Below are 25,225 nucleotides of genomic sequence, written 5' to 3' on the forward strand. Positions count from 1 at the left end.
CCAACTGAGTGCAAAGTCTCTGGTGACTTCCTCTACAGTTGGCCGGTCTGTGCCTTCTATACCTGCTCCAGTTTATATACAAATACAGGCAGTTATTAAGGGTGGCAGAAACACTTATGTAAAAACAAAAAAATGTGCAATAGGGCACTGTGTATCTTTCATCATTACAATGAAAAATTGCTGCCAGCAGCACAATGCATTTTAACACAGTAATTCTCCCTGAAAGTACTTTGGCAATAAAACACCCTGTGTGCCTTTGCCTTAAGATACTTGACTTTGTTACGTGTGTTTGACCTATTAGGCTAATATCCCACCGAGCGAGTTAGTCTCCTGCAGTAGCAGAGATCTATCGCTGGTGACTAACTGATCTGAAATGCCTTTCCACCAGCAACAATAGGAGTCACGGGTGAAAGGCCTTCACATGGCTTCGGATTTCCAGAGTCGTGCAATGCTTCCTCCTGAAGGCAACTTTGGAAAGCCGAATTGATGTGTAGGCATTTCCACCGGCAACTATTGTTGGAGGTGAAAAGGCATTTTGCAGTGGTTAGTACCCTGCAGTAGCAGAGATCTATTAGGGCTCTGGCACACGGGGAGATTAGTCGCCCGCAACAAATCTCCCTGTTCGCGGGTGACTAATCTCCCTCAGTTGCCATCCCACCGGCGAAAATGTAAGTTGCCAGTGGAATGGCACGCGCGGCGGCGCAACTTCGGCGATTTGCCGAAATCGCCTGAGCAGCGTGTACCATCTCACTGGCGACTTACATGTTCGCCGGTGGGATGGTAATTCGGGGAGATTAGTCGCCCGTGACCAGGGAGATTTGTCGCGGGCGACTAATCTCCCCATGTGCCAGAGCCCTTAGGGGTGGCACACGGGGAGATTAGTCGCCTGGTCACGGGCGACTAATCTCCCCGAACTACCATCCCACCAGCGAACATGTAAGTGACTAACGCACTCTGTGTGCCACTAGCCTTAGGGTGAAGGCACACTGAGCCACTAGTAGCAGCTAGACAATGCTGATCATTTGCTGATAATTGTCTGTTTGTTTTAAGAGAGACAATTCTCAGTACTGACAATGGCAGGGTATTTTCTGGAGTGTAGTAGCTGCTATGAAGTAGCTGTGCATCTTCACCCTATGGGGAAGACTTGTGTTCCCATAGAAAAGATTGCTATCCTATTACATGTTTCGTGTACGTTACGAACTAACTTCACCACTGATCAAATGGGCATACACGTTCAGATTTTTGTTGTCTTACGATGAACATTCGGATATCGATCATACATTTTAATGCAACAATCTAAAACATACAGATTGGAATTGTAGGATAAAGTCTTAAAACTAACAAATCAGAATGTTTTGCCCATTGGATAATTGTCATACAACAATCGTACAAAAGTCATGTCCTAGAAATACATTGTAGGTCACCCATGAATTTCGTCAGATAGGCAGTACGTACATATTATTAGAGGGAAATTTTCTAACTTGCCGACTGACTAAACGACGAGTCGCCATGGTACGAAAATTATTGGGACATTGCATTTTTGTTTATTAAGTGTAAGATTGAATAGGGTTGACATTCAAAAGAAAAAACATTACCTGCATTTCCAAAACCAAAAAAGATATTCTGTACAAGGGACATTGGTTATAACTGTAATGACAAAAAAAGGGGTTTTTTTTTTTTTGTTTTTTTGTCCTTTCTAAGTTTCAGTGACATTTAGGATACCTTACAGCTCTTTGATATCTGTCTCCTTTTTAACGAGTTGTTTTTCTGACACATTGGAGAGGGGCTCTGCCTGGAAAGAGAATAATTTGGAATAGGAGTTCCTAGAAAAAATCCCTCTGGCTCAGAGTCTGATGAAGTTGATGATGAAGAGTAAGAGATGGAATCGTCTTCAACTGCATCATTTGGTCCATGGAGTCGGGGAAAATGTTTATTATTCGTAATGTCTCTGCATAGCACTGAACACCCCTCATGGCAGTCCGTAATGGAGCACGAGTCTTTCATTGAGATATTTATAGCAACAGCTGCTTTGTAACCCTGGTGCCCCTGATAATGAGAACTGTCCCACTGGAGGTTGTATTGCTGACTTGATAATCTTGTTGGGCTCTTTGTAAAACACCTCTGATTGCTTAGAATCTGGGATACTCCTGTAGCACAGGGTGAGCAGAATATCTGGCCATTGGTCACCATAAATTGTGATCTCTGTAGAGATATCCTACAGTTGCTGCAGCAAAAACAGGAGGGTAACGCATGCCAGTACTGCCCCCTAAAGGCTACAATATCTCCATCAGGATCTAGAAGTAAAAAAATTGTACATATTTTATTAGTAGTGATAAACACACATCATGCTATAACAGGGCTCAGTGTTCACATTTAAAGCTTTTATCTTTTAGCACAGCAAAATACTACATATGGAATGGGCATAGAAGCAGAAAATACATTTATGTGAGAAATCCATGAATAATGCATTATATGTATTTACAAATCCCTCTACTCACCCACTGGCTCCCCACAAGCCTCACAGTTTTCAGCATACAGACGAAGGAAGCAGCCCTTGCAGAAAGGTCGCCCACCTTTCATCACATATCGATGTCCCCCAAGCACATTCTCACACTCCCAGCAACAAAAATGTTCCATATGCCAGCAATGGCCTTCAGCTACAATGCATTTCTCAGACAAAATAAGCTAAAACCACAGAAAGGAGGAACAAAAAAATAAAAATTTAAGATGCCAGATAATTTTTTCTCTCTTATACAGGCACAGTGGTAAAACAGGTGTGCAGCTTTTAGTTTACAGGTTCGGGATATCTTATTTGAAAACCTAATATCGAGAAAGATTTGAAGTACTGAAAGGTTACAATTCTACTTTATGTATGTTGCAAGATGCTGCTGATTTTTTAAGTCTATCTCAGTCAGCTGAATTTTGCAGTGCATGTTTTCAGTTGACTATTGGTTTTCAGATGCCGATAAACATTGTTGGCACAATGCCCCCTCAAAAATCAACCTGTGTGCCATAGGACTAGAGAGCAATTAAATCTAATTTATTTGTAAAGATGTCTACCTAGTATTGTGATTCCATATTATATATGTACAACAGCATGCAGTATATTATGGATTGCATTACTGAAATGTGAAAAATTCCAAAAAAAAGCATTGCCTTGTCAGTTGTTCATTGCTTGCTGACAATGTAGCACCTACGTTGTTGGCAGGCAAAGTGTCATTTTGCAGTCACATGACTTCAGGGTTCATATTTGGTTAAGCACAAAGTATATCCTTATTTTATACACAATATATAATTCATGATACAAGTCATTGTAATTGGTAATTATATATTATATAAATATATAATTCATGATACAAGTCATTGTAATTGGTAATTAAATCAGGATCACATTACATGGCAGCACAGACCCACTGTATTCTGTATCAGAATTAATCTAGTCAAAAGTACTACGGCAGAAGTAACCTCATTCCAAGGTAAACCCTCAGCTCAGCATCACAAAGCATGTACAGTGTCACTGGCATATGTATACACACACACACACATGCATGTGTGTATTTATTTAAGGCTTGAAAAAAAATGTATCTAAGCCTTTAACAGTTTACTCACTATTAACAAATATATAGCCTTATATTTCTTTACCTGGTCACAGGCTGCACAACGAGATCTGCTGAGCTCTGCATGATGTCGCCCACAGTAGATTCTACCATCTTGTAGAAAATAAATAAACTGCAACAGAGGCAGGTGGCAGGTTTCACAGGCAAAGCACCCCAGATGCCAACGAAGGCCCTCGTCTTGCACCTGTTCTGACTGCACAGCAGTATCCCCTACTCCAATCTGACCGTGGCACTGCAATGTCAGAAAACAATATAAGGAATTGAGTAGATGTAATAAAAGTCATACATAGAAAAATAAATTTTGCAATGTAATATTTTCATTGGACACTGGCTACACTAAATATTTCATTTATATACATTTTTAAGACTTGCTTAAAGGTGGTATACTTTTCTGACACAAAATTCAACTTTTTACGTTTCATTACATATACTTAGCACTGGTGACAATACAACATTAGCAATCTTATTTACACTGGCAGAAGGGGTTGCTAAATACTTTTTCTCTAGGTTGCTCATTCTGTCAGTGCAGACATATGTGGTTAAACCTGGACACCTCTGGAGGCAGGACAAAAAAAAAAAAACCCAAAACTTTGTAGCTCCTCCTTCTCAGTGTATCCACAGGGTTCCTCCTCCTATAGAGACAGTTTATGTTTGATGGCATATCAATTAAACCTCACTACAAGAACCCCATGCTCCTAAGGGGCCTTAACTTGATCCTTCACACAGGACCATAAGAACCACTCAACCTGCTTTACTTCTGTGACCTACGTCACGGGCAACTAATCTCCCCGAACTACCATCGCACTGGCGAAAATGTAAGTTGCCAATGGGATGGCACATGCTGCGCAGGCTATTTTGGCAAATCGGCGAAGTTGCCTCACGACTAATCTCCCCGTGTGCCAGAGCCCTTAGTGTTTGGCATGGGGGACCAGTGCTCCTTTTCCTACAATAGCCTATTTTACTTTTGCAAATGAGTCACTAAATTTGGTCCTCAAACTACTGCCTCTCCAGAATGATATGCCACCAAGAGGCAGGCTAAAGAAAAGGGTATTTTATTACTGGTAAATCCTTTCTCCTAGGCCCGTACTGTCAATGCAGTAAGTTCCTCACCTTGTTTTCTTTGAAGTAGTTGGCCTATGGGGCACCTGGCCATGCTGCCAGGGTTTTATGGTTTCTTATAATTTTTATTTTGTTCTTCCTTTTCCATCTAAATTACAATAGTTTTTTTGTTCTGTACTCTATTTTGTCCTCCTATCCTGTGACTTTACTACTAGAAACTGTCTTACAGAGGAGGAGCCCTGTGGATACACTGGGAAGGAGGAGCTACAAATTGTTTTTTTTTTGTCTTGCCTCCAGAAGTGACCAGGTTTAATCCCATATGTCTGCAGTGGCAGTATGGGCCTAGAAGAAAAACTTTGTTCAAAAGAAAATTGAATAAGGATTCTTTTTAATTATTTCTTGCTCTAATCATGGTAAATTCTGGAACTGAAAGTAAATTCACATTCTGCTTCCTGTTTGTACAAGCACAGATACAGTCAGTATATGTGCAGATACCTTAGTCAATATTTGTAACTTTTGTTCAGGTCATAAGACAAACATTATTAATACATATTTATAAAGCACCATGATATTCAGCAGCATTGAACGAAAGCTAGAATCGCTAAGGTGTGAATGTTAGCTACCCCCTAATCATTCTAGTTCCTTAATTCCTATCCTGGGCCAGTGTTCCTCTTCTTCAAAGATGCACCAGCAAGGGGTATTTGCAGTGTAAAAGTTGGCATAAATAATATGTAAAGCACACCTTCTGGCCCTGGGTAGTGCAGGGGTTAGTGTAGACCAGGGGTGGCCAATACGTCGATCGTGGTCCACCAGTAGATCCCCGGTGGATTTCTGGTGGACCCCAATAAAGCCCGGAATGCGGAAGTGCTGCGCAAATGCGTACGCACGCTGCGTTGCGTACATACGCATTTACGCCACACTTCTGCATTCCCAGGTCGATCCCGGCTGGGAAAGTCTGGCCACCCCTGCTGTAGACACTGAAACAATATGGTTACACTGAACTTACAGGAAAAATACCCTGGGGTTACCCCCAGTAATTTCCTTTTATTCTCTTTAAAATACCTGAAATTTTAAATGAACCTAAGCTTCATGGATCTTTTACTATATAGAAACATTGTTTTATAGGGTTCATGCCTGTAGCAATTTACAGCACTCAGTGTTCATCACCATACAAAATGAAAGCAAAGATTTAATTGGTTGATATGGGCAATTGTACTAGGATAATATAGAACCTGTATTAGTGCATTAGCCCCCATAAACTGCTTTTTTTATAAATTAAAAAGGAATAGAAGTGTGGCTGCTGTGGGTTTACTTACCCTGACACAAAAGGTGTCTGGTGTTTCTTGAGTTACAGGTACAATTACCCCATGCCGCATAGAGTGCAGTCTTCTCTGAGCAATGAATTTCTGCAGCTCCCTCCGTTCATGCTCACCAAAAGCTGTGCAAAACCTCTCCTAGAAACAAAGTAAGGCATGAGTATATAAACTATGCTGAGGGAGTGAAAAAATGAAAAACTTGAAAGGTTTTTATGGGCAATTCATTTTTCCTCCATATTTCAGGACTGCACCTGACATTAAAGTGGCATCAGTTTACATTATTATTGTTACTTACATTATTATGTTACTTTATAAACTGATGGATTGTAGTGGTCAAGTCAGATCCACTGCCGTATCAAGAATACAGCACCTGGCCAGTATTTTGCCAGCCTAGCAGGGTAAATACAAGGCTTAGGCCACGACTAGCAATGTAGTTGCCAGTAAATTTATAATACCCTCTCATTCCAACCCTGATTTGCTGTTTAAATTTACCTTCTCTGTCCCAATTGTTCAAAATCCAATACCACATTTCGCCACTTTATCTCAGCACACCCTAGATGGTATTCTCTTTTTAACGGTGGCAACCCTAGATATAATTCAACCTAAAATATGTACAATTTTGTGAGAAGAAAATACTGAAAGATCTAAAGCTGGCCATAGACAAGCCAACACTGACTGAAAAAAAAAAACAATGTCAGCAGACTGGTGGCCTGTATATGTGGCCAAAACAATGGCCAGCCTGATGGATATCTGGTCAGAGTTGACTAGACGGAGGTAGGCAGTAGGTATGCATAGGTACCTACTGTGATCCAATCATTGGTCTGGGGGTCAAAGGAGAACAATGTCCTGCATCTGCTTTATACTCACATCGCAGTCTTGTGGGGGCAGCAAATGTAGAAGAGTCCTTATGATCTTAAGTTCCTGTGCCCCACATTCAGCCAACGTTAGGTTTGCAGGAACCTGTGAAATAAAAAAATTAAGAAAATATGGTTTACACTTATATTTAAGAACAATTAAGGATGCATCCCTTCCAGTATTTCTCACATTCATGCATGGAAGCTTGGACTGATAATCTAGGCTATGACAAACATTTTGTTGTTGTTTGTTCTTGCTATATCCGGAAATTAATGTAAAGAGGTACAGAACAACAGCATCTGTGCTGTTTCTACATAGCCCTGAGGATCAACATTCCTCAACATCTTAGATGCAGATGAGGATCTGATATTTATATAAACAAAATACACTTTGGAAAATTTACATTTTGACTTTGTTAAATGTTGACTATATTTTTTCATTCATTTTTACAGTATACAAATGTGTTGTATAAGTTGATATAAGGTGGCCTGTAGAAACTAAACTTTGTGGATGGCCAGTTTTAGCATATCGAGTGTAACCAGCAAAAATATATTTGTAGCCCCCTCTACTATGTGGTGCATTCCCCCTTGGGGCAATCATTGGTCTCTATCAATACCCTTAAGCCTTAGAATCTGCTCCCCCATTCTTATTCTGCATACCATTTCTATACACATGTACTTACATTGCAAATATTTTAAAGCTCACACATTTTTGTGCCACACTAAACTGCAGTGGAGTTGCTTATCTTCCGGTAAACATTTGTATGTTTTTTCAACATGCCTACCGCTACTGTCTCAGTTATGAAGAAAGACTGGCCAAGTTGTGTCTGTTTATACTGGAGAAGAGGCACTTAAGAGGTGACATGATAACTATGTATAAATATAAAAGGGGATCATATAATAACCTTTCTAATGTTTTATTTACCAGTAGGTCCTTCCAACGGACATGAGGGCACCCACTCCGTTTAGAAGAAGGGAGGTTCCATTTAAATATTCGGAAAGGTTTTTTTACTGTGAGAGCTGTGAAGTTCTGGAATTCCCTCCCCGAATCAGTTGTGCTGGCTGATACAATATATAGCTTTAAGAAGGGGCTGGATGGATTCTTAGCAAGTGAGCGAATACAGGGTTATGGGAGATAGCTCTTAGACAAGTTGATCCAGGGACTGGTCCGATTGCCATCTTGGAGTCAGGAAGAAATTGTTTCCCCTCTGCGGCAAATTAGAGAGGCTTCAGATGGTTTTTTTTGCCTTCCTCTGGATCAACTAGAAGTTAGGCAGGTTATATATAGGCATTATGGTTGAACGTGATGGACGTATGTCTTTTTTCAACCTAACTTACTATGTTACACCCCCTAACAACTTTTTGCTTTAAGTCTGTAATGACTTAATGACAGTGTCTGAGCCTGTCAGTGTTGTATAATGATACATATTTATGTCCAAGAATAAAAAGAACATGACATGTTTTCTTTTGTTTAAACATAAAAACATGTCTCATATCCTCCCTATGTCTCACCTCGAGGTCAGAAAAATCCTCAATTGCACAGCCAGAGTCGCTGTCAGAAGAGGATGCTGTTCTGGCAGTGGATTTTGACGTTGTGGCTGGAGATACACTTTCTGGTGCCATGTATTCTGTTAGATAATGGCATCAAAAGCAATAGTAGCTGAAAATAAAACAAAGAAGAAAAAACAAATCAGCTGGACTGCAGTAAGTCTAAAGTAAGAGTTAAAAAACAAAAACATAGTTATGGAAATATATGTTTGCTTGCTCAACATAACATTGAGTCACTAACATGATGAAAATTGTTCCAACAACATGTGATATTATGTGCCAAATAAAGTTAACGATCACGCCTTAAAGGAAAACTACAGCAAAAATAAAAATCTAATGTAAGCTACATCTCATGAAAATTAGAAACTATTTAAAGGGCACCTATCACCTCTATACTGTTTCAATCCACCACGGGTGTAGGTTAATACAGCCCCTGCACTCCAGATAGGGGAAACAATAGTTTTTTTTTTTTTTTGTATTTAAAAAAAAAAAAACTGCCCCTGCCAGCACGGGGTTACCTGCACCAGGAGGGAGCCCCCAGTGTGGGCAGCCATGTTGGGGCACACGCATGCAAGCGAATGCGGCAATTCGCTCATTATGTGCATTTGTGTGACATAGGAGGGTGATTTACAATAAAAAAGAAACTACTGTTTCACCCAACTGGGGTGCAGGCTCTATTAGGCCGCACCTCTGGTGGAGGAAACAATATAGAGGTGATAGGTGCCCTTTAAGCTTAAGGAAAAACAGGATTAAATAAAGCCTTTTCTCGGAGTCCCGTCATGGCAGCACCGGTACTAATGGGTTAATGCAGTCTTCCCTTTAGGAGGCAGGATAGCAAAGCAAAAAATAGGCTAGGTTTTGTCCCCTGACTCCCCTCCCTCTTCCCTGCATTAGCCCCACCTCCAAGAGTTACGGCTAGCACAGCTAATACTAGAGGTAAAAGGGGTGGGACTCCCTGTGCTGCCATGACGGGACTCCTAGAAAAGGCTTTATCGGTGAGTATACAAATCCTCTTTTCTCGGTCATCCCTAGACAGCACAGGTACTAATGGGTTCGTCCCAAAGCAGTTAGAGAGGGTGGGATCTGTAGAAAACAGGAGTAGGAACAGATGGAGCCTAGTATAATAGAATAATGGAATAACCGAGGTTTATAGGTGCTCTAACATGGCAACTGAGGGCAAGCGTTATGGCTTCACTGCGGATTGGAGAACTTTGCGGCCGAAGGATGCCTCGGCGGAGGCAAAAACGTGGAACTTGTAAAACTTTGTGAAAGTGTGTATGGAGGACCATATAGCTGCTTTATACAGCTGTTCAGCTGATGCCGCATTAGCCAGTGCCCATGAGGTGCTGAGTGCTCTGGTAGTGTGAGCTGAAGCTTTGAACGGGATGGGTAGACCCCTGTCGCGGTAAGCTGAAGTAATCAGGCTTTTGATCCACTGGGCGATGGATGCTTTGGATGCTTTAGCGCCTTTGTGTTGAGGACCATAGAGTACGAATAATGAGTCTGATTTGCGGAAGTCTTTTGTCCTATGGATATAAAATTTTAGTGCTCTCACTACATCTAGGTGGTGGAGAAGTCGTTCTTGTGGTGATGAAGGCTTGGGACAGAGGGATGGCAGAACGATATCCTGATTAAGATGAAAGGCTGAGGTGACCTTTGGCAGGAATGTGGGCCGGAGTACCACTTTGCCCTCATGGAAGATACAGTATGGGGTTTTATGTCTATGAAGATTTTCATTCATCCAGGTCATGGTATATCTAGTATAAATAAATTTGAAGCAACTGGACTTGTTTGGTAATCATTGAAGACGTTTCACTACTCATCCGAGCAGCTTCTTCAGTTCAACTGACTGGTATGGGAAGTCCTCAGCATATATACTCTTCCACTAATCCAATCACAATGGCACTATGTAACTCTTCAGAAAGGTGACATCTGAAACTCACAGAGGTGTGAATGCTGTGGAGTTACTTTGAAAGGATTACCAAAGTATCATGCAACTCTTCAAACAGGTGTTACTTGTTAGAGTTGCATGAGCATGAGCACCACTCAGGCCTATTGTCAGCAGCATTAATTCAGTGACTTACAGCATTGCAAAATACTTGGCCAACATCTTAGCCCCATTGGTAGGTAAAACAGTGCATCATATCCAAAATGCCAAAGAGTTTGTCACCAAGATTCAAGGAATCAAACTAGAGGCAGAAGAAACTATGGTATCATATGATGTCACTTCACTGTTCACATGTATACCTACCACAGAGGCTACTGAGACTGTAAGAAATCGACTGCAGAAAGATAACACCCTCAGCAGCAGAACGAAACTCAGTCCCAACCAAGTATGTTTATTGTTAGATTTGTGCCTGAACACCACATACTTCAGATACAAGGACCAATTTTACAGGCAAAAACATGGCTGTGCAATGGGTTCACCAGTTTCTCCCATTGTAGCAAACTTGTATATGGAAGAAGTGGAGGCCCTACTCACATTCAATGGAACTACACCAAGTCACTGGTTCAGGTATGTAGATGACACGTGGGTTAAAATCAGGTCCAACGAAGTGGCGGCCTTTTCAGAACACATTAACTCAGTGAACAACAACATCAAGTTCACAAGGGAGGATGTCCATGAGAACAAACTTGCTTTTTTGGACTGTTTGATATCCATTCAAGAGGGGGGTATCTTGAAAACAGAAGTATACAGGAAACCCACTCACACGGATCAATATCTGTTGTTCGATTCCCACCATCCGCTGGAACACAAACTGGGTGTCATTAGAACTCTACACCACAGGGCGGAAAGTGTGACAACTGATACAGAGTCCAAGGACAAGGAATGTAAACATCTCAGAGGAGCACTGAAAGCTTGTGGCTACCCAGACTGGGCCTTTGTCAAAACAAGAGCAACTAAGCCCAACAGGAACACCAAAAGGAATAACCATCCTGAGGCAGAAAGAAGGCGCAATACAGTCATCCCCTATGTAGCAGGAGTGTCGGAGAAACTCAGGAGAATTTTCAACAAACACCACATCCGTGTGTTTTTCAAACCTAGCAACACACTGAGACAAAAACTTGTACACCCAAAGGATCCAACACCAAAGGAAAAACAAAGCAATGTTGTATACGCAGTCCAGTGTAGCGAGGAGTGCACAGACCTTTACATTGGTGAAACAAAGCAACTGCTCTCCAAGCGAATGGCTCAGCATAGGAGGGCGAACACTACAGGCCAGGACTCTGCTGTATTTCTACACCTAAAAGACAAGGGACACACTTTTGAAAATAGCAATGTCCAAATTTTGGACAAAGAAGACCGCTGGTTTGAAAGAGGTGTAAAAGAGGCCATTCATGTCAAAGTGGAGAAACCATCCCTTAACAGAGGCGGGGGACTTCGACACCATCTGTCTGCTACATACAATGCTGTTCTAACATCTGTACCCCGGCAGTTTCAGAACTCTTCACACATCCATTCATGCAAATCTAACAAGTAACACCTGTTTGAAGAGTTGCATGATACTTTGGTAATCCTTTCAAAGTAACTCCACAGCATTCACACCTCTGTGAGTTTCAGATGTCACCTTTCTGAAGAGTTACATAGTGCCATTGTGATTGGATTAGTGGAAGAGTATATATGCTGAGGACTTCCCATACCAGTCAGTTGAACTGAAGAAGCTGCTCGGATGAGTAGTGAAACGTCTTCAATGATTACCAAACAAGTCCAGTTGCTTCAAATTTATTTATACTAGATATGGGGTTTTATGAAATAAGGCTCCCAACTCTGAGATTAGTCTGGCAGAGGAGATTGCTACCAGGAAGGCTACCCTCCAGATTAGAAGCCTAAGGTCGATTGTGGCCAATGGTTCGAAGGGTACGCTCTGGAGGGCGCGGAGGACTAGGTTCAAATCCCCAGGGGGGATTGGGTTCTTGTATGGCGGCTTGATGTGTGTTGCCACCTGGAGAAAAGTTCTGACATCTGGGTGTAGCGCGAGTTGGTTTTGGAAAAGCAGTGAAAGCGCAGACACTTGTACTTTGAGGGAGCTAACCCTTAAGCCCTTGTCCAGGCCTTCCTGAAGAAAGTCTAGCAGAGTAGGAATATGGCATTTGGAACTATTACGTTGTGCTTCATTGCATCGTTTTAGTAAGAACTCCCTGATCCGGTGATAAGATGCTGCGGTGACTGGCTTACGAGCTTTCATAAGTGTAGGCCGTGGCTAAGCCAAAGGGAAGGGCCTGAAACTGGAAATGTTTCCCCGCAAATGCAAACCGCAGGACTGTCGCATGGTGTTTATGGCTTGCTTGAATGCGAGCCTGTTCTGCACTGTGGCTGGTATATTTGACTCTAGAAATTTGTTGGGGGGGGGATAGTGGTGGAATTGGATCCTGTAGCCCGACGACACGAGTTGGTGGACCCATTTGTCTGTAGTTGTGGACAGCCATGCCTCCCTGAAAAGTATGAGGCGGCCCCCAACTGCCTCCTGCGTCTTGGGAGGGGCTTGATCTTCATGCGTCCTGAGGTTTGTCTGATAAAGGGCGTCCTTAAAGGGGCGTCTCTGTGTGTTCCAAGTTGGTTTCTTGGTTGGACGGTAGCCCTTTGTGGGGCCTGAATATGTGTTCTGTCTAGAACGTTGGGGTGAGCGACCGTTGTAGGCAGTGGAGCGAAAGGGCCGCTTGGGCTGAGAGTCACTTGGGCGTGTTTTCTTATCTCGCGGGAGGAAATTGCTTTTCCTGCCTGTGATCCCGCATGTTGATGATTGAGTCTAACTCCGGGCCGAATAGCGTAGCTCCCATAAAGGGAAGAGCTACCAGATTTTTCTTTGAGGCCGGGTCGGCGCTCCAGGTTTTCATCCAGAGGGCCCGTCTGGCTCCAATAGACATGGCCGAGGTTTTGGCTAGGAGCTGTAGCGTGTCCATGGAGGAGTCGCAGAGAAAATGGACAGCGTTGAGGATCTTGGACAACTGGCCGTGCATGTTAAATGATTCCTCTGTGTCCACAGCCAGGGCTTCCTCGAGCCATAGGACTGCCGTGTGTGATACACAGGCAGAAGCAACTGTGGGTTTAAAAGCTAGTTAGTGGGAGAGAAAATGTTCTTAAGTAAATTTTCAGCCTTCCTGTCCATGGGGTCCCAAAAAGACATTCCAACCTCTAGTGGGATGGTGGTGCGTTTGGCCAATCTGGCTACGGGTGCATCCACCTTAGGGATGTTGTCCCACAGGTCCTTGTGTGGTTGATTAAATGGGTACAGGGTATCGATTTGTTTGTCTTTAGCTAATCTGCGATCTGGAGTTTTCCAGTAGGTGGTGGGGAAAGTTTGCTTCGTTTAGTGTCTTGGGTATGATCCTTGGGCTTGGCACGTTTGTTTTGCCTTTTGCCGGTACCCTGAGGTGGGTCTGCGGATCTTAGTGTGTCCCCTGTGTCAGGTCTGGGTGAGTTAGATAACTCAGAGGCCATGTTAGGCTGCTTTATATATTAAGAGGCTATTAATTAATTAGCTGTTTTATTTTTTGAAAGTGCATGAGAGGAGGAAAAGAGTGCAGGGGGATGCTGTGCTAACAGTACCTGCTGAGGCTGGGGCTTAGAGCGCCCTTAACGCTTCTCCTGCAGTGTACTGCGTGCCCTCCCTGGGCTTCCCGCTGTGGGCTGAAAGTGCCGTGCTTGAACAGTGCAGACCGAAAGTTCTGGATGGCGCGGAACAACGCGCAGGAAAAAATGGTGAAGCGGGGAAGCGTCGGGGGGTCCTGTGGCAGCACTATGGCTTGCCTGCGGATGTGGGGTTGGTTCTGGTAGCGCTGCAGCATACCGTGCATACCATGCCTCCTTCTTGCAGAGAGTTAAAGGCAGCACTTCAGCATGCCTGTGTACTCTTCTCCCTGTAGGCAGCGCAATAGCATGCCATGGATGCCATAGTGCTGAGGAGGGGGGGGAGGAGAGTGAGATAGGGAGAGGGGGGGTCTCCCTGGAAGCGCTGTAGCATGCCTTTGTGGGGAGGAGATGTACCCCTACATCCTGTGTTCTGGCAGTTGTAGTCGACGCAGGATAATGGTCCATGATAAGGCAGACGAGGCTAAATAAAGTTAGCTAAAATAAAAGAAAATAAGAATGAAGGAAGCAGAGCTCCCAAGCTTCCTGCCTCCAGGAAGCAGGATAGCAAAAAACTGTTGGAGGTGGGGCTAATGCAGGGAAGAGGGAAGGGAGTCAGGGGACAGAACCTAGCCTATTTTTTGTTTTGCTATCCTGCCTCCTAAAGGGAAGACTGCATTAACCCATTAGTATCTGTGCTGCCTAGGGACGACCGAGAAAATTCTTTATAATTTCTGAAACAATCAAGTTACTCTCAAGTATCCCCCCTCTAAGTAATCTGTCTCTTTCTGCAGGAGCCAGAGTCAGATTTTGGTGTAAGCTCCCTTTGCCTAGACAATGTATCAGAGCTCTTTTCACAATAGTTATCTCTTTAATTTGGCTGGATAAGTGGATAGCTACATTTTCTTCTATGTATTTAAAGCCAGCAACTATATATTGTATAGTATAATGGACTATATTTTATAACTACAGATATTTTTTATTATGCTTGCTGTCAAAATTAAACATTATGCAGGTATGTTAAAACAATGAAGACACTAAATACCATTTTGACTGAGAATATAAATTAATTTTTTGTCAAATCCTTGGTAGAAAGCCTAAATAATTATTTATATTCCAATACCATTTCATAAAATAACAAGCTAAAACGTAGAATGTGTATCACAGCTTGTCCTAAACTGTAAGGCTGAATTAAAGGGTCTTATATAGTTAGGATTTAGTGTTAGAATTTTAAACTTGAACAGATTGGGGTTAATGCTAATTTGTTGGCCTGTAGTGATGTGCATGTCGAAAAAAAAACTTGACCTGCACCCTAACCTGTCTGCTCCCAACCCGAACCCTACCCTTCCCCCCCTCTGCCCTGTATTTATAGACCCACACCCGCCCCACAATAACGGCCCGCACCTATAAATTCAAAAGCGGGAAGATGAAGGCCAGCAGTATTAGGGTGTGAGTCGGGAAAGCTTCCTATTGTTCTGCTAATAGGCTGCTGGGGGGGGGGAGGAAGAAGTAACATCAGTCCAACCTATAGTGCAGTAGTAAAGAGTGACTGAAGTTTATCAGGGCAAGTCACATAGCTGAGGGCATCTGGGAAACTAAGAATATGTTAAGCCCCAGGTCAAATTTTAAAAACTACTAAATATATATTAAAAAAACTGCTCTTTTCAAAAAATGAATTTTAATGCAGGATTCTGCTAAAGGAATGCTATGAACTTATGCATTTTTAAAAAAAACAAAATGTGTTTGCATGACAGAATCCCATTAAGCTGCAATCAGCCCCTTGCATTAAATGGAACATTTGGTACCAGCAGCAGAGTCCAGGGTCAGTAGGCCCAGCTAAGCCCTGTTCTTATTGTTAAAGCTACAGCCCTGTCGCAGGCTTCCCTGCCTGCACCTTTTCAATACACAACTGACTAATGCAGTAGAAACTGTAGTAGTTTCGGTAAGTTGCAGGGGAGCAAAGGTGGCCAATTGCAAGTTGTACTTCTGTTTGACTCTCCTCTGAAGAGTGACAGCATGGGATCCTCAAAGCAACTCTCAAAACATCTGAAAACAATTATTGTTCAGTATCATGGTTTAGAGGAAGGCTACAAAAATCTATCTCAGAGGTTTAAACTGTCAGTTTCAACAGTAAGGACCATAATCAGGAAATGGAAGGCCACAGGCACAGTTGCTATAAAACCCAGGTCTGGCAGTCCAAGAAAAAAAACAGGAACGACATGCAAAGGATTGTGAGAATGGTTACAGGCAACCCAAAGATCACCTCCAAAGACCTGCAAGAACATCTTGCTGCAGATGGGGTATCTGTACATCGTTCTACAATTCAGTGCAATTTGCACAAAGAACATCTGTATGGCAGGGTGATGAGAAAGGAGCCCTTTCTGCACTCATGTCACAAGAGGTTCCATCATGCTGAGGGGCTATGTGGCTAGTTCAGGGACTGGGGCCATTGTCATAAATTCAACCCAATATCAACAAATTCTTCAGGATAATGACCCTAAACACAGTTTGAAAATGTACAAAGGCATCTATGCAGAGAGAGAAGTACAATAGTCTGGAATGGCCGTCACAGTCCCCAGACCAAAATATCATCGAAAATCTATTTGATGATTTGAAGCAGGTTGTCCATGCTCGGCAGCCATCAAATGTAACTGAACTGGCTCAACTAAGTATTGATGTAATATCTCTGTTGGGGTGCCCACATTTATGCACCTGTCTAATTTTGTTATGATGCATATTGCATATTTTCTATTAATCCAATAAATCTTATGTCACTGCTGAAATACTAATGTTTCCATAAGGCATGTTTTATATTAAAAGGAAGTTGCTACTTTGAAAGCTCAGCCAATGATAAATAAAACTCCATAGAATTAAGAGGCGTCCGTAAACTTTTTCATATGACTGCATGTTGTGCATGACGCACATATTTGTGTATTAACGGATAACCAACTGAAACAGTGGAAAAAAAGGAAAAAAAGCTTTCTTTCTCACCCAACCTCACTGCTGGAAGTCATCTGGAAAAATATATTCAATGGACACCTCCCTTCCTGATTCAGAATATCTAACTGATAACAGCAGGAGGTACACAAACACAGTAAGGTTTAGCATAATGACTACCCATTGGCCTTTCACAGTTTAAGACTTTATGGAAAATCATCTCTAATGTTCACTATATACAGTGGGAAAGGGTTAAGAGACCATTTGAAAAGTAGGGCACACAGTTAAGCAGGGCTGAGATGTTTTACTGACTGAATGGAATGCCACATGGTCAGTAAATACTGTGCAAATGTTACTAATAGGGATGAAAGATGAAAGAAATAAAGAAAAAAACAAATTAGGAAAATAAAGAAAGAAAAATGCAATCGATGTAGATGGATGTTTTTGTAAGGGCTGATTTCACATATCTTTATTTCTTTATATAGCATTAGCAAGTTATGCAGCACTTGCATAAATTTAGAACGAACATAAATATTAAACTGAAAACAGGAAGCATGAAGGATAATTGAAGTTGAGGGAACTAAAGTAAGATAAAGCGTTAGGAACGCTCATGGATCTTACATGCAGATGAACATAAGTCACACAAATGGAAAAAAAAAAATCTTCTATAACAAAGTGGAAAATAATCAGTGCTATAAAAGGTCCTTTAATAGTGATGTCTTCTTTGAAGCACGATATATGTTGCTTGCAGCTTCCACTTGATAAAGTCCCCTCTGATTAGACTTCAACAGTACTCATACAAAATGTGAGGGAAGCGCAGAGAAATAACACAACAAATAGTGTATAACATGGACAAATCAAAAGGTATATAACATAAATAGAACGACAACTGATAAAAAGATTTGATTTCTACAAATAGAAACGACAATTGATAAAAAAAGTTTATTTGTAGAAAAACAAATCTTTTTATCAATTGTCGTTCTATTTCTGTTATATACCTTTTGATTTGTCCATGTGGGAGATGTTTATGTAGGGAGAACTATTAGAGCAGCTGGTACTAGTGAACACATATGCAATATCAAGGCAGGTGCGACTGACCATGGAGTATCATGACACTTTTAAGGAGGTACATCATTGTGACCCCACAGTATTGGTTTTTATGGGTTTGGTACCAAAACTTGCTCTAAGCCACCCAGCACATCAAGCCTAATTTATAATTTAAAACAGCCAGTTTCAATTTGCATTCGCTCACCCCTTCACAGAGTTGGTCCAGGTGCCTTGCCCTGGACCCTTCACCTAGGGAAAATTTTTCCACGACTATTTCTTCATTAAAACCACGTGAATCACAGTTTTTCATGGACACTCACCCCACACAATTTCTCGATGCGTACGCACTGCAGACACGGGTGAAGGTGGTTAAGAAATAGCTTTATTTAGAATAATCCTGACGCGTTTTGTGTCTTTCAACACGTAGTCCTAAGTATATTGCCATACACAATCACACAATTGTCAGATCCGTTAGTATTTTAAATTGTGTGATTATGTGTTTGGCAATATACCTATGACTACATGTAAAAGACACAAAACGCTTCAGGATTATTGTGAATAAAGCTATTTCTTAACCACCTTCACCTGTGTCTGGAGTGTGTACCCATCAAGAAATTGTGCTTGTTATATGGGTTTGGAACAGATTTCTCCAAGCATAAGGGATGGTGATCAGTTTACGAGGTTGAGGCAATGTGAGACATATTGCATATTTAAACTGAACACTTTGCAGCCTCATGGCCTAAATGTAGATATTTATTTGGCAGCCTTTTAATTATGTTTTTTTAATATAATGCATCTGATTTATGGGTAATTTAAGTATCTTATGATGATTACAGTAGTAATAAGGGTTTTTACGAGGTTTGTTTATGCTATTTTTACGAGACTGTTGGGTTACACAAACTTTTTTTATGCTATATTTTTTAATGCAATTTATTGTATTTTGATATATTATATTTGTATATGATATATTGTTACATAATCTATTGTGCCAATAATTTCATATTATGCATACTGTATTTAGAGCATTTACCAATCACATTTATTTATACTGATTATGTATAGCGATCGGGAATACTTACCTTTCACAATAATTAACATTGGTCTATCTATATCGGTTATGTACGCACTTGCATAGATAGGTGTGCAGTAATGGTTATACATTTGTGTGAGTGGGTCTGCCCAAACAAGGAGGACCCTCCATATCTCTAATGCGCATATATGGAAGGTTAGTTACGTAATCTGGAGAGCAAGTTTTGTTCTGTACTGCCAGCGCGCATGTGGGCACTAATGCCACCTAGATTGGTAAAACTATTTGGGTTGTTCGTGTGCACCTTGGCGAGGGTATAAGAATGTTTCTGTTAGTGATACCAATCCATTTTTGCTTTTGAAGAAGCGTGACGAATATCATGCAAAATGCATCGAGCTGCATTTTGATTTGACAATGACTGCTGATTGAGCTGTACCTTGATATGACTGCTTAAATATGGCACATATGGCAAATATGGTAGCCTGCTTTGTACATGGTTTTATCTTTAATAAATGGTATTATACCATTTGTATTTCTTTTTTCTCTCTGCATTTTTGCAGGTAAGGAGGTATTTCACTTACCAACGGATCTTGGGCACAAAGCGATATTTTGGGTCTGGTGAGTGCGCACACACCACACCATGTAGGTGAAGGAGATCATCAGCACATTGCACTTTATATTTATTGTGTGTTGCACTTTACATTAAGGATGTATTCTAATGTAATACACTATTTGTTGTGTTATTTTTGTTCGCTTCCCTCACATTTTGTATGAGGAAAAAAAATCTTCTGCGTGCCTGTCTAAAAGGTTCCTGTATCTATGGATACCTAATAATTAAGACATGTAAAGCTGTGGTCACTACACCATAAACATACTCCCCCAATTAACAGAGGTAATCAGTGTGTCAAGGAACAAAACAGAAATTGAATTTAAATGAAGATATTTCTTAGTATACAACAATGGTCAGTATTTTAGTTTTGCAGGGACTTAATACAGATGCAGTGATGTATTTTTAGCATTTATCTGATATCTATATATAAGATATGTATTTCATCAAACCAAGTGTATTTAAAAGGCTTCTGGGAACAGCCATAGGGGCAACTCAGGGTGTTTTGTCACCCATTTGAAATCACCTCCTGCATGGCTGACAAAATGCCCAAATATACCTTTGTTTTGAAGACAATGTCCTTTTCGTTGTTTGTCCATGACAAATGGACAAAAATTGTCCACATGACAATCCATGTACATATACACCAGTTAACAATATGCAACCAGTCCAGTTGCATACTCGTGTGAAAATTCCCCCTTCCACATTTAAGATTGCTTTGCAGGCACTGTGAATTGCCACATGCAAACAAAGGTATTTTCAGAAATTCTGTTGCCCACTTTGGAAGCGTTTTTGTTTGGGCAACAAAACACCCCACATGTCATTGTCCCAAAGAACATATATGTAAGCCTTACATTGTAAGGACTGTGAACTGCACACTCTACCTGCTATACTTATCTAAATGTTTCCCAGCAACAATTGACTAAGGGTATAACGGTCACCCAATATCCTGGGTTGGTAATCTCAAAGTGCACACTTCTCTATTAAACTTTTATGTGCTTTGAAAAATACAGAGTAATGTAATAAAAAGTTTGCCGACATCTAGTAATCCATAGTTTCTTCTTTACTGGATGATCGGACTGTTGTCAAACACATAGTTTCAAACCAGCAAATCTCTATGGCCATTTTTAAACACCATAGGGTTGATTCACTAAAGTGCGATAAAGCTTATTGCATGTTTTTTTGCATTAAATTTACGCGAAAAAAAACACAGCGCGATTCGCTAATGTATTATCGCATGCGTTAAATACCGTGCAACCGAATGCGTTAATTTTACCGGATTACGTTAATTCTCGCGCAGAAATAATACTAATGCATGATTCACAAACACTTAGACGCGCTAAATATCGCATTAGTCTATGCGAAAATTAACACCTACTTGGGGCAGGCGGTAATTATAGAAAAGTACAGTTCATGAGCTTTTGGCAACACAATAAGGACTTTGCAGTGTGATTTATTGAAGTATGTGTTGGCCCTAGAGTGATTCATCCTCCAGTTTGCAGGGAAATGGTCATTTTCAAAAAAAGTATTTTTACGAACGTATTGGTGTGTATGGCTAATATGATGTGCGCATGCTAAGTAGCGCATGTGCGTTAATTAGCGCGTGCAACAAGTAGCGCGCGTTGCGTCAAATACCGCACGAAAATACTCTTTGTTAAGACGTGAAAAATAAGACGCAATAAAATTTTTAACGCATGCTATAAATAGTGCTTGTTTTATCGCACTTTAGTGAATCAACCCTCTTGTTGTTACCATATTAATTATAAAGTTAATTTCTAAAACAAAAAAAAGGTTGCAAAATATATTTTATCTACTATACTACTACCAGCACTCGTTCTGGTGCCATTCTAGGCACTGAACCTAAATATGCCCTGTACATCGTGGAAGTGACTTCACGCGCAGCGTATGTGTGTCACTTCAACAGCGCGGCCTGACCCCCTACCCCTCACCCCACCAGCCCCGTCGCCAGATTTAATAAGAAAATATGCGGCAGAGGCTGGGGTCATTTTTTTTTAAATTAAAAATCTAATATATAGGCACCTGAGAGCTGGGCCTAGGGCAGCAGAAATTTAGGGGCGGCACTGCTTCGTATGGGAGTTTAAATGTATGGTATGTGCATGCGTGCTCACGCTCTCTGCCACGGCGGGGGGGGGGTTCGCGCATGCGTACTAGGTGAGGGGGAGTTCGTGCATGCGCACTAGGTGAGGGGGGGCGGCCTAGGGGAGCCTGGAACATGAATTCGGTGCTGGCCCTAGGCCCTCAAGTGCCTATATATAATGAAGGTGCTTAATACATCTATATCTATTAAATATAACTCATACAGGTTATAGTGCCCTTCACAAAAGTGACAGGCATTTCATGCTATATTTTTTTTCCTTTCTGTAGATATGTTAGTTAAGCCATTATTAAAGCTCTTTTTAGTTTGTTCCACTGGGTAGGACCTCAGGCGTTAACTGACCCCATTCTTTTCTATGAGTGCTGTACCCATGGGACCACAGTGTAAAGCTAAATCCAAATAAATTACTACAGAGCTTGGATTTGAGTTTGCCCACACTACAAAAAATATACAGGAAGTTAAAGGCTGGATATAAATGAACAATAGTCATTGATGTCTACAGGAAATTTTCCTTGACTTAAGGTGGCCATACACGAGCAGATCCGCTCGCTTGGCGATGTTGCCAAGCGAGCGGATCTTCCCCCGATATCCCCACCTACGGGTGGGCGATATCGGGGAGCATTTAGGTAAAAAAAATAATAATCTGATCGTTTGGCCCTGGGGCCAAACGATCAGATTATGTGGGCGGCAATGGGGCAGTCGGATCAGGGACCGCATCAACAAGCCGATGCGGTCCCCGATCCGACCAGATTTTCTAACCTGGCCGATCGAGATCTGGCCAATTTCAGGCCAGATATCGGTCGGCCAGGCCGCTCTGCTCTCCCCATACACGGGCCGATTAGCTGCCGAATCGGTCCAAGGGACCGATATCGGCAGCTATAGTCGGCCCGTGTATGGCCACCTTTAGGGGCAGATTTATTGTGCGGCATAAAAGACAGCTGAAAAATTCCCCACACATTGCCAGATTTCACAGTGAAATAATTGGCATTTTTTTTTCTAAATGTGTTTTCTTTTAGAGAGACTTCCACAGGAACTTATTTCCTCAAGGTCTGAAGCAATGTAAAATCACGCAGTCAAATCTGGCATTAGGATGGCATAAAATAAGACACAGCTTGAAAAATTTGCCATTTATTTTACACAGCTTTGTCTGTATGTAAAAAAGAAGTTAAGGTAATGCTTCTCTTAATTAAGAATCAGTACTGGGAAACAGGAACAAAACTGCAAATCAACTGGCAGAGCTGACAATATATGGGGAGACTAATTCAAATATAACATGACTTGGAAAATTACATACTATACAAACAAATAAAACGATCAAAATAGAGATAGATAATTGGTACAGGAGTCAGAGCTAACCACCATCACCCCCCCCCCCCCCCAAATAATGCACACTCATGAGCACTGAAGGAGTCTAACAGACACAACCACACCTAATATCAAGCAGATTCAGCCCCTCTTCCCCAATACTGAAGCACAGCCATTATATAATACAGTCTCGCACACACAGCATCGTGTGTCCTGTTTGAGAGAGGAAGAGAATCAGCAGTTGCTGCTATTTTTAACACCATTAAGAAGACCTGTAGTAATGGTGTAATTTTAAGTGTTTGTTATTGCATTGTACAGCGCTGCAGAATATGTTGGCGCTTTATAAAGAAATGTTAATAATAATTGCAGGTACATATCATCGCATCTCAACTGCTACCTATTTCACACACCGTACATTCATTTATAGGATATTTTTACTTATAGTTTCTAATAACTTCACCCATCCATGCTTAAAACTAAAAATATTTTCAAAATACTTAAATTAAAACAAAATTTAATCAGGATGAGTTAAATATATTCCTGCCCACAGGCACTAGTAGCAGCAGTAAAACCAGATCATAGAGTTAGACTGAAGATCCCCCTTTAAAAGCAACTTTTCATTAGATCACTACTTAAGGCTGCCACTAAGCTCTATTCGCCTTAGCTGTCGAAGAAGTTGGAAGTTGCAGTTTATGAGTAACTGGAGGGCAGCACAACAGAGAGCCATACTACATAGTTTACCATCTCAATGTCGCACTTCCCTGCAATTTATCCTGGTACTTTTAAAGCAGGTTCTCACTTCCTGGTTCTGACCACTGCTGTGCCATTGCAGTCTAAACCGTTTAATGCCTGTCTGTGGCACCCCCAGCACTTGTAAACAGCCTACCTTTGTGCGGATTCGTTTTGCTCAGGTCTACAGCAGTCCGGCAAGGCACACGTAGCTGTGGACCCAGCTCCCGATCTTTATCAAGCTGAAACTCCGAAAAGGAAACAGGATCTGTGAAAGAATAGCAACCCTCCTCCCCGTCTTCACCTGCCCTGCACCTCCCCTTGGCTCTTAGCCCAATGTTACAGCCAATGGCAGCCGCCTACCTCAGTAACCGAGCCTTTCCAACATTCCGTTGCATTATGGTGCTTTTCTTCCTCACTGTTAAACGCTAGCGTACATTTTCGTATATGTTTCCACCTCAAGCAGGTCAAGTACACCAGATTCCTATAATTATGGTAAAGATCTCAGCAAGCACTGATTCTCCGTCTCTGTCCCAATGACACCGCCTGCCTCTTTGGCAGCTGCTCCCTGATGTTTTGTTGTTTTTCCTACCTGGCTGCTCACGTGGGGGGGGGGGGGGGGTGTCATTGCTTCTTTGTTGGGGAGAGAAAAGAATATGCTTGTTTCAGTGTGTGATTGTATGTTTGTATGAGAGACAGAAGAAGAGATAACAAGTAAAATCCAAGTGGGAAATATTAGAGTAAAACTCTAAAGCTAAAAGAAGAATAGGTATGAGACAATAGAGGGCTCGTTTACCTTGCAGTCCCCACAATTTCCTTGCACTCAGTTGCACATAAAGTCACTTTTATTAAGTAGGTATGTAACCCTATTCTGGCTAATGATTGCCAGTACTGGCTAGTAGGTATGAGCACAGGCACATGTGACTCCAACACACAGGCTGGGCCTTCGCAAAACGGAAGAATTGCACTTGTGAGGTGTTGCGGAACTACAACTCTCCACTGCCACAACGTGTATATAAAGTAATTATGGATGCCAGAGGTTCTTTTGCATTTAACTGGAACTTGGTTTATTGATGGTACACAGCATATGCAGGGTTAATACTCACAGTATTGAGGTAGAATAGCACAAATGTCAAATGCAGTTGCAGATAGTGGGAATAGTATGGCACCACTGTGGAGATGGGTATAGGGAATAGCCAGGAGTCCCAAGGGTGTCTGCCTTATCTGGCCCGGATCCCTACAGCAACGGTGGCTCAGGGGTTAATAACAGCCTGAATCCTATGTCTGACACTGCGGTCCCTACAGTAAGGCAGCAGAGCCTTGGGTGTACTAAACCCTCTAATTTCTCCTTTGTGGGAGCATACAGCTGCTCATACTAAATAGCCCTGAACTAAGTCACACTCCTAAAGCGTGCTATAACAGAGTCTAACCTGCAAATGACTACACCTTATTCACGGGGTCCCTGATCCCCGACTTAGAATCACTAGATGGATT

At 41.7% G+C, this 25,225-nt stretch overlaps 2 protein-coding genes across 3 annotated transcripts in view; one reads left to right on the forward strand and one right to left on the reverse strand.

Annotated features, from left to right (window-relative positions):
* LOC100492268 (periphilin-1-like) overlaps nt 1-3,820 on the forward strand; it is a 34,401-nt gene extending 30,581 nt beyond the window's left edge. The window contains exon 9 of the mRNA XM_031896861.1: nt 3,653-3,820. Within this exon, the coding sequence (XP_031752721.1) occupies nt 3,653-3,685 (33 nt within the window). The 3' untranslated portion in view covers nt 3,686-3,820. The remainder of the gene's footprint in view (nt 1-3,652) is intronic.
* prickle4 (prickle homolog 4) lies at nt 1,522-24,331 on the reverse strand. 2 transcript variants are annotated; one of them, XM_012955731.3, is made up of 7 exons: nt 24,095-24,331; nt 8,359-8,506; nt 6,860-6,952; nt 5,993-6,130; nt 3,643-3,849; nt 2,499-2,685; nt 1,522-2,294 (listed from the first exon to the last, which is right to left on the reverse strand). In XM_012955731.3, the coding sequence occupies exons 2-7, from the start codon at nt 8,467-8,469 to the stop codon at nt 1,714-1,716; spliced, it is 1,317 nt and encodes a 438-aa protein (XP_012811185.1). In that variant the 5' UTR covers nt 8,470-8,506; nt 24,095-24,331; the 3' UTR covers nt 1,522-1,713.
* Nucleotides 24,332-25,225: the final 894 nt, after the last annotated feature.

This window comes from Xenopus tropicalis, chromosome 2 (assembly GCF_000004195.4).
Source record: "Xenopus tropicalis strain Nigerian chromosome 2, UCB_Xtro_10.0, whole genome shotgun sequence".
Classification (NCBI taxonomy): domain Eukaryota; kingdom Metazoa; phylum Chordata; class Amphibia; order Anura; family Pipidae; genus Xenopus; species Xenopus tropicalis.